The 16,523-nt window shown below is 42.8% G+C and overlaps 1 protein-coding gene across 1 annotated transcript in view; it reads left to right on the top strand.

The window, feature by feature from the left end:
• Positions 1-16,523, top strand: part of Svep1 (sushi, von Willebrand factor type A, EGF and pentraxin domain containing 1) — a 180,365-nt gene that overhangs the window by 20,278 nt on the left and 143,564 nt on the right. The window contains exons 2-3 of the mRNA XM_036180091.1: positions 6,682-6,937; positions 10,440-10,616. Coding sequence (XP_036035984.1) covers positions 6,682-6,937; positions 10,440-10,616 — 433 coding nt within the window. The remainder of the gene's footprint in view (positions 1-6,681; positions 6,938-10,439; positions 10,617-16,523) is intronic.

Genomic DNA, 16,523 nt, shown 5'->3' with positions numbered 1-16,523 from the left:
CTAACTAGGACAGCTGCCAATCAGAACAGAAAGTTCTCCTGGGCAGTGTTGACTTAGCTCATCTGCATTCAAACAAACGTGGAAGGTAGCTTATTCATAACCCTCATCACTGGTCACTTCTGGTCACTGTTCAGCTTATTTTAATGGCAATAATAATAGATAGGAACATTGATAGCCAAGGACTCCAAGCACCTACTTCTCCCAGATGTTTATTGTTTGTGGCAAATGGTTTACCTAGACATGTAGCATGAATCTTAAAGGTACTTATTAATAATAAAATCAAACCTGATGCCAGTTATTGGGGTGAATGCTGGAAGATCAGAGAAGCAGAACAAACCACAGCTACCTCACCTCCCCAGTTCCTCAGCTGATCCTGTTTCCTCAGACTGGAAGCCTCTGAGTCCTTCTCCAAATAAATCTCAGCTGAACTGTTGCTCAAAAGCCTAAAAGCTTAACCAGCCAAAAGCTTCTAGTTTCTGGTCCTCATGCCTTATATACCTTTCTGCTTTCAGCCATCACTCCCTGGGATTAAAGGCTCGCTTTCTGGGATTAAAAGCACGAAGTCACCATGCTTGGCTGTATCCTTGAACACACAGAGATCCAGGTAGATCTCTGCCTCTGGAATGCTAGGATTAAAGGCGTGTGCTACCACTGCCTATCCTCTATGTTTAATATTGTGGCTGTTCTATTCTCTGACCCCAGATAAGTTTATTAGGGTGCACAATATTTTGGGGAACACAATACCACCACATAGACATGTGCCTTTGTTCATGGATAAGCAAAACAAGAGGGACAAACCCTCAGATCCCTCTGGTTTCTTTGATTATTCTCTGATAGATATTATAAAGATTTGTTGTATGCCTTTAAATAAATAAAAAACAGATTCAGAGAGGCAAAAACGGACAGACAACAGACTGAAATGAAGACGAAACTGGCTGAAAAACTGAAAGGAATAGAGAGAACTGAGTAAGACAAAGACATATTGCAGCTAGAAAGATAAAGTACAATTCTAATCTCAATTCTTTTATTACTTTAAAAGTTGATTCTTTGAGAATTTCATATATATGTGTATATATGAAATATATATATATATATAATTCTTAATAGGAGGTAGAAGGGAATAAAATAATACCATTACACAAATGAACAAGCAACAATAAAACTGATATTCAAGAAAAAGGCTTGAGATGCCCCTGCTGGATCCAGACGGCATTAGGATGAGATCAAAATTGAAGAAAACAAAAAGAGAGAGAAGAAAAACTGGAGTGGGTGATATCCAGAAGATGGTGAACCAACAGAGAAACGTCTTCTCCTGTGAACTCCAGAAAACGCGTAAAGAAAACATCCCCAAAGAATATCAGACAGCATAAAATGGAGTAACACCTGGAACTGCAGGGAAGTCGGAGTATGGAGGTGAGGGAGTCCTACATGTAACTTCCAGGGCTCAGTTTGTGCTTAATGTTTCCCAGCAAAGAAAAGCCCCGGGCGGAAATCAAGTGGAAACTCTGGCTTGCTTCACTAACTTTCTGCTCCATGGCAAAGAGGTCCTCAGACACAGTCACAGGCTGGATTTGCCCACTGTACGAAGTCATTACAGGGTGAATAATGGCCTTCTCTAGTTGGCATCCCCAGGACAGGCTGGCCGTAACGGCTCATTGCAGTTTGAGTCTTGAAGTGGCTCATGTTGTGTTCTATAGTTTAAGGATCAGGATTCAAGAGAAAGTGCCGTCTTTTTCTGCTGTCTCCAACTGTCTCCAAAGCATTTTTGCAACAGCTCTTTGGAGGGACAAAAGCACTTTGGGTCGGGGTGCAAGTGGGGGGTGCAGTCTTGTGTAAGGATGATGGATCTCCCTGTTAAACCTGAATTGCACAATCCTGCATTTTTATCATTCTGATGACTATTGCTGGACTCAGGAAGCCTCTTTTTCTTGCCAGCTGTTTATACAAGCAAATCAGAGGCATGATACAATGCAGATGGCGATAACCTTTTGCCATACAGAATCCATGTCCAGTTTTGATTTGGCAGTAAATCCTTTGTCTCATTCAGTATTCTAACACCCCCCAAAATATCTGTAGCAGATGATGCAAACTATTTCAGAAACACAAAAGAAAAATGCCAAACTTCTACCACATTCCACAGCCATTACCACAGAACCATTTGGCTCTGAAATCTTGGTATGAAAAAATGTTTTATTGAATTATGTTTTAATTCAAGAATAATGAGCCAAATAGATGGGGAGAGAGCTGTAAATTATTTTCAGTTATACATCCTCCCTTGTCCATCTTTAAAGCACATTCCAAACCGAGATCTTGTGTAACTCTTTGCCTGGACCACTAGTGCTGCCATTATTCTTGTCATCTTCAGCTTCATGTATTGACCTGCCAACAGAGCAGATCGCTCCTGGAAACGCTGACCAGTGTCTCTGCAAAGAGAAAATAGCACAATGACAGCTTAAGGTTTTGTCTGTTTTTATTTTTTATTTTTTTAGATTAATTTTTCTTTGTGTATGAAGTGTTTGGGCTGCATGTGTTCCTGGTGCCTGTGGAGGTCAGAAGAGGGCATCAGGTTCCCTGGAACTGGAGTTAGGGAGGGTTTTGAGCCACCATGTGGGTGTTTAGAACTAAGCCTGGGTCCTCTGCAATAGCAACCAATGCTCTTTCCCACTGAGCCTTCACTCTGCCTCCCACCCAGCTTAGAGTCTGTGTGTCTGATGAGCAGTGACTGTGAGAAGGACGTGCTGAAGTCCGTGCAGACAAGAAGGAAAGGCCTGGGGTCAACTGAGGCTAGCATTCCAGGAAAGGATGTGTTTATAATGGAAGGCACAAAAAGAAAATTAAATGTTATTTCATTTTAAATATTTTTATTCATTGAACTATTCTTAAATTTATACAGTGTTTATTGACCATATCCACCATCTATTACCTCTCTCCATCTCCTCCTAGAATAGTTTTTTTTTTTTATAAATAGTATACATTTACACATTCACATTCCTACTACTTACTCAAGACCAACTCATTCCAGTATCCTAGAGTTTCCCCACTCGGCTCCTTGAACAAACATTTATGAGCACATACTTTACACATACACTGCTCATGATAGCATGATCAAAAGTACCATAATGAACAAATAAATCTGCTTTTCTCTCTTTCTTTTTTCATCATGACTCTCGGGTTTTCATTGTCTTGTTTACAGTTAGCTGCCATGACCTTGTCAACTGGCCATTCAAAATGACTAGGAGCATTGTGGAGTGTTTCTGTGGAGATGTGATTGGGACTTCTGAATGGAACTAGAGTCTACTTCTGTCTCCATCTTTGCTCTTCACCTGGTTGTACACACAACCCACTGCCTCCTGAAGGGCTGGAACAAAGGCTTTCCCTCAGAACACAGAAAAATAGAAGTTTACAAACAAATTGCCTCATGTCATTCTAAACAGATAATTGAGCTTTTCCCCAGGAATAGTACTGAGCAATACATGTGTTCATGTGGGTGTTTCAGCCCATTCCAATCATTGTTTGTTTGTAAAACTTTAATGTATATATTTTACTAATGTAAACACCCCCCATGTATATACATTAAACTTGAGAAACTGAAGTGCATTCAATTTCTCATCTTCATCGGTACCCAAGCTGCCCTTCCCAGCTGCCCCTGGTTTCTTTAACTTGTCTTTGCTAGTCTTAGACCTCTCCGCTTTCTGTATAAGAGGCTTCAACCCGTGTCATGCATTTCCTGCCCTTGGACAGAAATCAAAAACTTTCTTCACAAGTTTCTGGCACCTTCTAGTGGATAATGGTATTTAGAGACTGCAACCAGCTCGTTTCTACTGGGTTAGTCTTCGATTGATTGATTGATTGATTGATTGATTGTGTGTGTGTGTGTGTGTGTGTGTGTGTGTGTGTGTGTGTGTGTTTAGGATCGATTCCTAGAAGTGAAATTACTGGGTCAAACAGAATTTAGAGAAAAATTTCATGAGCTCAGCTGGCAAAGGAAACATCTAAGTCTAACCACAAATACTTTAAAAAAGAAAAAAGATGGTTAAAATTTTCCTTTCCAAGTATAAAAAAAGAATGTAAAGCAATAGCACCCCAAGCTGTGTAGTTATTAACCAAGAACAGACAGACAGAGTATAAAACAGAAAGGAGAGGATTGATCAGTGAATGAGTGGGGGAAATAATTCTCTACTTGAATAAAAATGAAGGTAGTCTCTACCGTTTACTGAAGTAAAACAAAACTCAAGGATTTTTAAAATAACAATTTTAGTGTGACACAAAGGTATTTGAGTAGGTTTAGGTGAAATCTCTGAGGCTTTCTCCTGAGCACAGGAAGAGCTGCCCTTTATGGGCCGTTAGAGACTGAGAGTGTTCTCTAGACTCAGATACCAAGGAATTTAAATAGCCTGCCCTTAGTGGATCTCACAGGAGACCACACTTGCAATTGATACGTCCTTACCCTCGAAATGCCCAGCTGTTACTCTGAACACCCTTGAGCTGTTCAGCAAAATCACCTTCTCCTGTCCATCCCTGCACCTCATCTCTCATCCTATAAGTGTGTGGAAGTGCTGAGGTCCAAATGAGATTCCCTACTCACCTCCCAACGTACCAGGAAGTCCCACTGGGATGAGAAACTGTGTGTTGAGACAAAACATTTTCTTACGGCTTTTAAAACTCTATCTTACTAATGCTGAACAGAATATTCTGTGGACATTTCTTCACATTGTTTTGGGGATGGAGCCCAGGTGTAGGTCATACTAACTGTAACTACCCCCAGCCCAGGACTTTTTCTTTGATACGCCTTTCCACCTGATGATGAAACAGGGCCAGCCATCTAGCAGCATCCAATAAAACTCAAAACTAGAACTTTCTAGTACTTCCCTTTTGACAACTGAGTCATGTTTAGAATTCCTCCTCTTTCCTCCTTTTGCAAAGCTGGTTGGGGAATGCTCACCCCTCAGCCCTCTGAGCTTCTATTTTCTGAGTTGTACAGTGGTCTCATTCATGGTCATGACTCTGTCCTGAATATCCAAATGGGAGATGAACTGTGAGTCTTGGTGCCTCAAGAGATGTCTATCTGTCATCTTCTCTGGGACTCGATTGGGTGTGGAGACAGATTGGTACAGACTTCAGGGTCTCACACAAGAGTATAACGTCTCCTTTCTCCAACCTTTTCCCTCCCCTGCTCCCCAGAGGCTCTTGTCTGGGGATTAGAAAAGTCCCGCACCTCTCATGCAGTCATCCCAGACAACTCGTCCTTCATCAAGTGGACAGCTTTTTAAACTGTAAGAACCAAGACCGTGAAGGCTGCTGATTGAGGCCCTGATGTGTAGCTGTGGAATGTCTGCTAACATTGTGTGTCCTGTTCTGTCACACACACAGCCTTCTGTGCCTGTCTTTCTAGGCTCCTATCTGATGTGGCTCGCAGTACTGGGCTTGATTCTTGGGGGCTGTGGTAGCGTACTTAAACACCTCTTCTCAAACTGCTGGCCCTGCCCTCTAGATGGTTTCTGGAGTCATTTTCAGTTTGATCTTCTGTACATTCAGGTTTGCCTGCTTTAGCTGCAGCTCACAATAGTTAAGTTTAGGTAAGAATAATTCAATTAAATGCAGTATCCACTGAGTATCTGGCAATAGACTTCATATAGATATTGGTCTTAAAATCTGAAAACAATCTAGACCAGCTCATGAATCTACTCCCTAAAGTAAATGGAATCGAATTTATACTTCAGATCATATCTTTTTTTAATTTTGACAAATATGGGGTATAATTGTTGCTATTCTGGCCCACTTTCTAGAAAATGGGCAGTGGCTCTCCTGTTATTGCCTAACAAACTAGGCTGCCTTCTAAGTAAGATCTTGCTAGAAAATGTATACTGGTACTTCCTTGCCTTTCCCACAAAATTCTGATGAAAAGACACAACAGAAACTGGATGTCAACGCTAGATCCACACCTAGAGTTCTTGTGCCTTTGAGGTTTGACATTGTAAAGCATCTCTGGCAAAGGGGTGTGAAAAGCTTCATCTGTGCTTCTGTCCAGGGTGAAGGAACTACACACACATCGTAAAACACAATGACCTGTCCTAAAACAATAAAGCTCAGATGTCAGGGTTAGTGAATCCACGTTTTCTCATGAAGATAGGACACTGCCAAAACCTGCTGATTTTATGCGAATCTGGGTGGTCCAAAAAGATGAAGTATTGGATCAATTCTGTATTTTTGAAGGAGTAGTGGAAAAACAAATATAAGAAGAAGGTCATCCTGAAAAAGACACTTTCTGATAAATTTTTCTAGTGACGCTGGGGGTGGTTTAGATAGAGAGAGAGGTGCAATGTAGAGGCGTAGAATTCAGGATTCGCACATGTTTCCAGGACTGGAGAACCGATAGGTTAGCTTCACAGGAAGTGGCAATTATTGAATCAATGCCATTCTGTAAATACTTGTTCTTCATTGGCAAGCTCAGTGGCAATGAGGATGATGGCGTGGTTATCACAATGATGATGATAACACATTTCACATGATTTTGAGGCTCATTTCGCGTCTGCGAGGCCGTTGCAGATCCCAGTCTCTGCCTGTTTCTGTTTTTCTCTCGCTGGCCAGTGTGAACGGCACCTCTCAGGTGCTGTCTCAGCCAGATAAGGAAGCAGAGGGGCTGGCGCCACTTACACTCAGATCTCCCCTGTGTCCTTACAGCAAATCCTTCGTCACTCTCGAGAAAACTCCACCAAAGTCATATTTCTCATCACCGATGGCTATTCCAACGGCGGAGACCCCAGACCCATTGCTGCGTCGCTGAGGGACTTCGGAGTGGAGATCTTCACGTTCGGGATTTGGCAAGGGAATATCCGGGAACTGAATGACATGGCTTCCTCCCCGAAGGAGGAACACTGCTACCTGCTTCACAGTTTTGAAGAATTTGAGGCTTTAGCTCGCAGGGCATTGCATGAAGGTAACGGAAGTTAATAGCATTACGGGTACCTTGAAATCTGTTGTTACTGTTTTTTGGGTTTTTGTTTTGTTTCTCTTGTTGCGTGGAGAAGAATGATTTCAAACTCTCACAGTGTTCTTGGTGGAACACGAGGCTTATGAGCACTTTGGATGTCCACACATACTTTGAATTGCCCAGAGAGGGCATCCCGACCTGGCAGCAACCTTGTTTTGCTTTGTTGCAACCTTGTTTTGCTTTGTTTCTTAACAGCTGTGTTGCATTTCCCTAGAACATCCATATGTTCCCACCTAGATCCATGGGATGGATTAAGGTGTGTTTGGAGGCCACACACAGAGGGGAAGCCTTGACTGAGATCTCATTTACAGCTATCTGGACAGATGAAGTAAACATTCTGAGACATGAGCATTGAACCTCACCAGAATGTTTCCAGAAATACGTGGAGAGATAGGGCACTAAACACTTAACACATACTTCTTGCCCTGACAACTCAGAGACAAATCGCTTTTGTAATGTCAGTCCTAAAGGGGGAGAAAAATTAGCAAATGCATTCATGGGAGTCAATGACAAACCGCGTATGAGGTTGTTTAGATGTACAGTTTTCAGTTAGATGGACTTGCCTATTGTAATTTGAACCAGGAGAAAAGAATGCAGGCTGTGAGGAGTTGACAGGAGATTTAGCCATGTGCCAAACTGGGCATGATCCTGGCAGGCACTCAAGTGAGAAATTTGGCATAAGGTGGAAATCATAGCAATGGATTCGAAGCACCTGGTGAGGCTCAAAAAACAAACAAGCAACCAGGTTAGCCCTGGTGGGATTCCAAGAGAAGAGTTTCTGGTGGAGTCCCAGGCTATTGCTGCGGATCTAGCCAAAGGATTAGACTCTCTGGGGTGGGGGGGGGGGCTACTAGCTAAGCTTACTGGGGGTAAGAATCTTAGAAATGGAGAGGAACTTAGAGCAGGGCTTGGAAGTGGGGAGGGGTGAGTGTGGGGAGCAAAACCAGGCTTAGGTTTAAATCCTAGGCCTGTAACTGAAGTTTAATTTTTAAGAGCTAAGTCATAAAAATTCAGAACTCTTGGATTTGGATCCTTGTTTCATCATCTACCAACTGAGTGATTTGGGGACGAATTATCTCTTTTGACACTTCTTGGGTTTCTGGTCAGGGGAACAGGAAAGGAGAGGAGTCTTACTTCGCAGGCTTGCTACAAGAGTAAAGTAGTTAAGGCACAAAAGGCAACTAGAAAATTGTTGATGAGTGTGCAAGATGGATCATTGGGTAAAGGTGCTCGCAGCTAAGACGGACAACCTGAGTTGATCCCCGGGACCCACATGGTGAAAAGAGGGAACCAATGTGTGCCCACATATGCACACTATATAGATGCAATAAAGAGTTACTAATGGCATGTGTAAGGGCTCAATAACCACTTCTCTTTGCTATAAATCACTAATTAAATATAAATGCTAATGGGTCATTTGTTATTAACTGCTTCAGGCAATCAAGTATGGGCTTCAGCCTTCTCCTCTTTCAAAACAGGAATTATGTAATAATATGTAGCCCGGTTTTCTCAGGAGGATGAAATCTCTACATTTGACCAAGGCTGCAGTGTCTAGCACATGGCCAGAAGTGACTGGCACTTCCTTTGTTTCTCCCTTTTTAGAAGAAGTGGTGTGCTAGCTGGGGAAGAGGGAGGTTATAGTTGGGGACACTATATAGTGGGTGTTACTAGATGGTATATTATATAGTGGGTACTACTAGATGGTATATTAGATAGTGGGTATTATTAGATAGTGGGTGTATATTAGATAGTAGATGGTATATTAGATAGTGGGTGTTACTAGATGGGTATATTAGATAGTGGGTGTTACTAGATGGTATATTAGATAGTGGGTGTTACTAGATGGTGAAAGTATGAAGTAATGGGTGCTGTGATCTATAGATGTTGCATCAAATGAGTCTCTATTCCAATTGCCCCTCTGTCTTACGGGACCAGTGACTAAAGTGAGTTCATGAAGAAATCAGGGCAGACAAGGCTATCAAGGAAAAGGCTATTTGACTGTCCCATACTGGACTTACAAGGCACCACATGTATTTCACTAAATTCACATCTAGAGCGTGTCATACTTTGGTTGACTCTCCAGGGTTGGTAAGAAGAATCTCTGCTTTTACTAAAAAGATATTACAGCATCAGAGGTGAGTCTGATGTCCTCTCCCCCACACTCTTCAATTTGGACGGATCCGCTTCCAGCCCCCAGACCCTCTATGTTTCTGAACACTCTCAGTAGCCCCACATTGCAGCATAGATTTCCACTTACTCCTCTCCTGGGCCTGCAGACTATTGTACCAACTTCAATAGCCAGGCTTTTCTTGCTCCCTAAGGTCTTCTGTTGCAAACAAACCTCTGGTCCCCTTTCTCAGAACTAATTCCCAGGGACCAGAGTGCAAACCTTTCACCCACAGCATTGCTGCTGAGCTGGAGATTTAATGCAGTGCCTAGTTTTGCTGATCTCCTTTCCTGGAGGCTGAGCTTTCCCCTAATTTGTATCCCTAGCTGCTGTACAAACTTAGCGTAAGTTCAGATGTTTCATATTTGAGACCATCTCTCATCTCTTTCCTAGATCTTCATCTGCAGACTGTCTGCTTTGCCAACAGTCACCCACTTGCATTCTTACTAGGGGCCCATCCCAGTATCTGGACTTAGCAGCCTGACCCTAGCGCTGGAATTCAGGCTAAGATCTCTTAGCTTCTTCAGCTGAAGATGTAGTCTTACCACTTGCTCCATTCGAGGCCATCCATCCTAGCTCAGGAATCTGCAGCCTTAACCCTGCCTTAAGTCTGTTTCTGAATGGCTCTGCTCAGGGATTCCTGGCATGCTTTCTCTCAGCTCTTGGCTCAAATACTCAGAACTGTCTCTCTCTTGAGTAACGTGTGTTCCTATACTTAAAACCAAGCAGCAGACTGGATGATGGTTGTGTTATTTAACTTATGTGGTGATGTTCTTGAATCAGATGACTACAGACGTGATGATGTTTATTCTAGAGACAGCAGCCCACAGTCAGAAGCACCCTTCCACGGTGGTCAGGATTGTTCTTAGTTCTAACTTGAACAGGATTTGCAAAGTCTGGCTACTGCTGCCTGACCTCATTCAGAGGTCAGGGAAGGCTGCTGTTGGAAGCCGGAGGAATGACCTGAAGGACCAAGGGTGTTGATTACCTGCTGCATCCTGAGCATTCACTCTGTGGTGCTCCATTTCTGCATGACCCTGCATGGCCTGGAACACTTAGGATGAAGTCCCAGACTAAAATAACTGAATTGGCCAAAGCTAGCCCCCAGAGTGTATTCCTGCAAACAACACATATCCATGTGTGGGTGGAGGCAGGGAAGAGTGGGAAATCAGGCAGCTCAGAAGAGCTATTTTCTCCAGCTTGCTCTTGATCTGTAATGACTAGAGAATGTAACAATCAACTGTTTTTTTTTAATTGCCTTATATTTTATGTTCCTGGTAGATCTACCTTCTGGGAGTTTTATCCAAGAGGATATGGCCCACTGCTCTTATCTCTGTGAAGCTGGAAAAGACTGCTGTGACCGAATGGCCAGCTGCAAATGTGGAACACACACAGGTCAATTTGAATGCGTCTGTGAGAAGGGCTATTATGGGAAAGGTCTACAGTATGAATGCACAGGTGAGTCTCTGGTTTGGGTCATCAGTTGTTGTGTAACAAATGAGCCTGAAACTCTGTATCTTTGAAAGTGTTGATGGTTGCTCACATGAGTCTCCTAGGCAATTCCTTTGGTCTCAGCTATCCTGCCATCAGCTACAAGGCAGTTAGGATCTTAAGTGCATTCTCTGAGATATTTTGGAGTTGGCTGACTGAGGACTGATCTAAAATGACTTCTTCTGAGACATGGGAGTCTGTCTTATATGAGGCTCCTACTCCATCAGGTTAGCCTGGACTTGTTGAGGAACTGGTGGTGGGGGCAGATGGACAGGCTGAAGAATGAGAGCTTGCAAAGTCTCAGAACTTGGAGGGAGAGATTTGAGGTCTTCTATCTATAGTCACTCTGTCTTCTAGGTGCTTAAAGCTAAACTATGCCTCAGTTTATTGGATCAAAGCCAGTGGGATTCTGGTCTCTGGTCTACAGATAGTTGTCAGATTATCACAAAACCAGGGGAATACACCCCACGGCCTTTTAGCTTGTCACAAGACTCCCCAAAGGGAAATGAAAAGGTTCTGAACATGCCGTCACAGAAACATAAAACTCATTTCATTGACATTTGTAATTTTACTTCTCCACATGTTCTAAAAAGACCTTAACAGTCAATAATGAGATGTTCTCAGGAATCTTGTATGCTGCATTATATTTTAGATATAATTAATATTTATAAATAGTCTGTAGTTTTGCTGCATTGGATTGTGTCCTTGCTTATATTGATTTTAACTTAAAACAGTAGCTTCCAGATTTCTATGATGTGTTGTTTGGAAAACTTGTTTCCCACCAAGACCACATAGGAGCAGGGCTCCACTTTCCTCTGTACTACAAGGTTGCCCACTGGTTTTTCTTTTAATTCATGTAACATCATCTTGCTCCAGTGTTTGGTTGGGAGGCCTGGGCTGCATAACAGACACATGGAGCTCCCCTCTCTACCTGCCACTCATCTTCTCCTCTTTCTTCCACCCTCCATGGCCTCTGTGTCGTTGTCCAGCTCTCCTTTATTCTTGTTCCTCGTCTTATTCCCCTTTGTATCTGCTCTCTCTCCTGGCTCTGATGCCATATGGCAGACACATCCTTGCCAGGTCTGACCATCCATGTTCACCCAGCAGACCTGCTTCTTTCTTGGCTCTATTCCCACCCCACCCAGCAGGCTTCCCTACTTAAGCAGAAAGAGGAGAAAGATCAACCCAATGGCCTCCCAGCTGGCATGGAGCCTGCTCTTGATTTTTTCCCTTTTCTCAAATCTTCCCACACTCTCATCAACAGCCCAGCTTGGCACGCTCCACAACACCCCTGCCCTCACCCCTCCTGTCCTAACCTACCAAACACAGGCAGAAAACCCTATTTTCCTTGCTTGATGCTATGTGGTCAGCATGCTTGCCTTCCGTGTGGTCCTAGGCTGCACTGTTCCCTGCCAACAGACTGCTGTCATCACTGTGTGGCTGCCCGGCAGCATCACTCACTGTCGGCCATAGGCCGTGTAGCTTCAGACACTAGAATTTTGCATCCTACTAGATCAGCTGCAAAAAGAAAGAGGCGGCAGTTCACAATCCTCTGTCCCCCTGGAAACTAAATGCTGAAAGGAACAAGAGTCTACCACAAGTAGGAGCTTGGATGCCATTGGAGTGTTCACAAAGGAGATTGGAGGCCTTCTGTTGTTCCTTCCGGCCAAGATCACACACAGAAGGATTAGTTTTCCTCCTATTCTCCTGAATTAGCAAGCCTCCACTTGATGCTTTCTGACAGACGAGACCGAAGTCAGATATGGTTACACTGCATCTCATCATCTTCAGCTGCTGGTTTTAAAAGATGGGGGAAAGCAGCTTTGGAACTCCGAGATAATACACTGTGACTCTGTGTAGTTGGAGGGGAGCACTTGTGGCTGGCCACTCTGGCCCAAGAGAAAAACAAGCCGAGAAAATTAACAACATCCTTCCTACAGCATGAAAGACTCCATGCCAGACTTGTCTTCCCAAAAGGCAGGGAGAAATATTAGGTCTATAGTATCCAGTACTGAATCCTTGATAGCACAGAGTGCTGTTTAGAATCTATTTTGTTAACAAATATTATGGAGCAGCCTGTTCAACAAGGAACCCAAGTCCATGCTCATTGCCTTTGGAGCTGTGCCTAAACCACACAGGCCAATTTGTAATTACAAAGGCAATCAATGCCATCAAGCACAAATGCCCACGGTATGAAGCACAGGCTCTAGGGAAAGCTGAAACACTAAGATGGAGGAGGATCTAGGCTCCAGGGAGAGGATGCCAATATCCATTCTAAGTGTTAGAATGCTAGTGTGTTCCCTCACAGAAACATTGCCTTTGGGAAGCCAGCCAATCCTTTTTGGAGCCAGAAGCAACCTTAGAGATGATCTATTTTAAACCTCTCATTTTTCAAGAGGAAATTAAGGCCTTGGAAAGATGAACATTTGCTCAGGATGACACGTCTAGCCATCAACAGGACCCAGAAAGCAACCCAAGACACTGTTCTCCAAGTTCTGTATCACTTCTAAGCCAGCATGCTGCAGATTTTCCCAGTCTTTGAAAATAACCTCATGTGCATCTTGCTTTTCTGAGACCAGAAATATGGAACTATGCTCAAAATATTTAAAGACATAGAAAGATCTGGCTTAAGTGAAACCTCTGCTAATTACTGTCAGGTCCAAAGGAAACTCCATTTCCGAAAATTCTGGTTAGACAAAAGCCAGCATTCCTCAGGAACTTGTGAAGCCAGTTCCCCTCTACCAAAGGCTAGACTTTGGATGAGTTAATCTCTTCTGACTCTCACATTTTTTTCCTGCAAAATGGGCTTGATTACGGACACACACACACACACACACACACACACACACACACACACACACGTACATGCACACACATGTACATACACACATGTATACACCACACAAACACATGTACACACACACACACACACACACACACACACACACACACACACACACACACACTCACTCTGTATTAGTTACTTCCTCACTCCTGGGACAAAATACCTGGCAGGAGCCACATCCGGGAGGAAGGGCTTCACTTTGCTCACGGTTTGAGGATACATACAATCCATTGTGGTGGGGAAGTTGTATCTCCAGGAGCATGAGGCAGCTGGGCTCATTACACTTGGCATTCAGGAAGTAGAGCGAGATGAATGCCAGCCCTTAGCTTGCTTATTCCATAGAACTTCAGCCTATGGAAGGCTGCAGCCCGTGTTTAGGGTGGGTCCTTCCACTTCAACCAACGAAATGTAGAAACTCCCTCACAGACATGCCCAGAGGTTTGTCTCCGGAGTGATTCTAGATCCTGCTCGGTTGATAATATTAACCATCACACACACACACACACACATACACACACACACACACACACTTGTCCATGTTCATATCTACGTGTGTCCACATATATATAATATTATATCAATATAAATCTGTATGCATCGACATACATGTGCCTGTGTGTGTGTGTGTGTGTGTGTGTATGCATAGACTGTGGAATTAGTTGAGAAAATAAAGAAATACATTGCTTCCATTTCTAACTCTATTGCTGATCTTACAGTCTTCATCCTTAACCCCCGCTCCCTGCAACAGGCATTTGGATTTTCATGATGATGATGATGATGATGATGATGATGATGATGATGATGAAAGTGACAACATAATAACTGATAACAATATTAAATAATAAGAACTAGGTGTGAGACAACTTTCCAAACACTGGTATATACCAACTCATTTAACTCTCAAGTAGGACCCATTTTAGATATGAAGAATTAAAAAGTTGAAAGGTCAAATAACTTGGCCACAGAAACATAGTTAATAGAGCTGAGGTGTGAACCCAAGTTATCTGGCTCCAGTATCTCTTTTCTAGTCCTAATAATAGACATTTAACAAATACACTCAAATTAAAAACATAATGTCAAAGTGGACATAATGTCACATGTTTATAATCTTAGCACTTGGGAGCTAGGCAAGGAGGGTCATGGGTTCAAAGCCAGGCTAGGCTATATAGCAAGATTGATTTCATATACATATATAATATTAAAATTTAAATTAGTTTATTCCCAATGATATTATCATTATTTGATCTTTTTCAATTTACAAAATAGCAGCTTGATATGGTTCAACCAGGAACCAGAAATAAAAAAAGAACAGAATGAGTTATAGAAAACCAAATTCTGGACACCACACATCCTTGCTTAGCAGTATTAAACTACAGTCCCTTTACAGGATAAGCTAAAACTCCATAGCATACTTGCATGATTTGAGGCCTCTTTTACCTTTGATCTAAATGTCAGAAGGCTTACACTGTCCTCTGAATTCTACGCTATCTCAGTTCTCAGCCCTGGCTTCTGGCTTCGGGTTCCGTTTCCGGCAGAATAACTGTTGGCTTTGTTCCCACCTCATCATACTGATGGGCAATGACTTCCTGACTTGCTCTGCACTTCCAACTGCTTTTCTTCAGACCCCGAAATAAATGTTCAAAAGAAAATGACATAGACCATTTACCCTGTGTACTAGTCACTTTCCACATGGCTGGAACAAAATAGACACCATGACAGAAAACAACTTAAAGGAGGAATGGGCATTTCCTCTTCCTGTTTGAGTAGATTCAGCCCACCAGTTCCACAACAGCAAGAAGTTAAGGCAGCTGGCCACAGGGCATCCACAGTCAGGAAGCAGAGAGTGATGGACGCTGGGGCTCGCTCACTTTCACCTGTTTACTCAGTCCGGGACCTCAGCACGTGAAATGGTGCACTCTGCGCTTAAGGTGGGTCTCTCTACCTCAATTTACCTAGCCCACAAATTCCATCACAAACATCCCAGGAGGTTTGTTTCCATGGTGATTATAAATCCCATCAAATCAAAAATCAAGACTAATCATAACATCTAACATGTACAAAGCCTCACTAGGTTCAATCTCCAGCTTAAAAAAAAAAAAGTCCTGGAAAAAGGAAATAGGTAAAAACTTAACTTCCATATCAGAATCTTCTGGACAAAACTCACAGCTGAAACCTCAGACAACTCTATTTTTTCCCCATGCCCGCCTCACTGCCATAGAATTCCCTGCCGAAAGCATGTGGCACAACACGTTGTTTTTTTTTTTTTTTTTTTTCACAATGTGGTTGATATATTTGAAATAAAAACATTTACATTTGGTTGACCTTGCCAACAATAAATTAAATGCAACATACAACTGATTTGCTAGAATAGCCATTTTAAGATGGACAGATCATGAAATCAGTTTCAAACAGCCAGGGAACTCTTGTAAATCCAAGTGGTTGCAGCTGTTCTGGGTTCCCCAGGAGAGGATTGAGAGATGAGAGACATGGAGTCAGGGCCAAGAGGCATCTTGAGGACACTGCTTCTTCCAGAGACTGACTATTTCAGTGAATGTAGAAGGAGTCAGAATGTAGCTGAAGTTGTACCTCCAAGGATGAGGCCCCTACATAACTTGAACAAAGTCCTAGCTATATTATATTTCCTCAAAGGAAGATACCATACAAAAATAGAAATGTGCAAATATTTATATAGGAATGTCTTGTTATACATGTACCTAAATGCATGTAACTCCCCACCCCCACTCTGCACACATCCACACACACCACAGACCACACACACACACACACACACACACACACACACTCACACAGGCATGTGTGCACACACGCATGCCTATATAGATATTATGCCATTCCTTTGGAAAGAGAGGACAAAGAATTTTAGAAATTCTTGCATGGAAACAAAAACATTTGGAAATCTTGTCCTCTGAGCAGAACTTAGCTATCCCCCCTCCCACCCCCAAAAGGATCCCCAGTGGTACCTAGTAATGGATTTATAAGGTGTAAGGAATGTGTGCAATGAATTCCTC

The sequence above is a fragment of the Onychomys torridus genome, chromosome 2 (genome assembly GCF_903995425.1).
Source record: "Onychomys torridus chromosome 2, mOncTor1.1, whole genome shotgun sequence".
NCBI lineage: Eukaryota > Metazoa > Chordata > Mammalia > Rodentia > Cricetidae > Onychomys > Onychomys torridus.
This window is presented reverse-complemented; position numbering and strand designations above follow the sequence as displayed.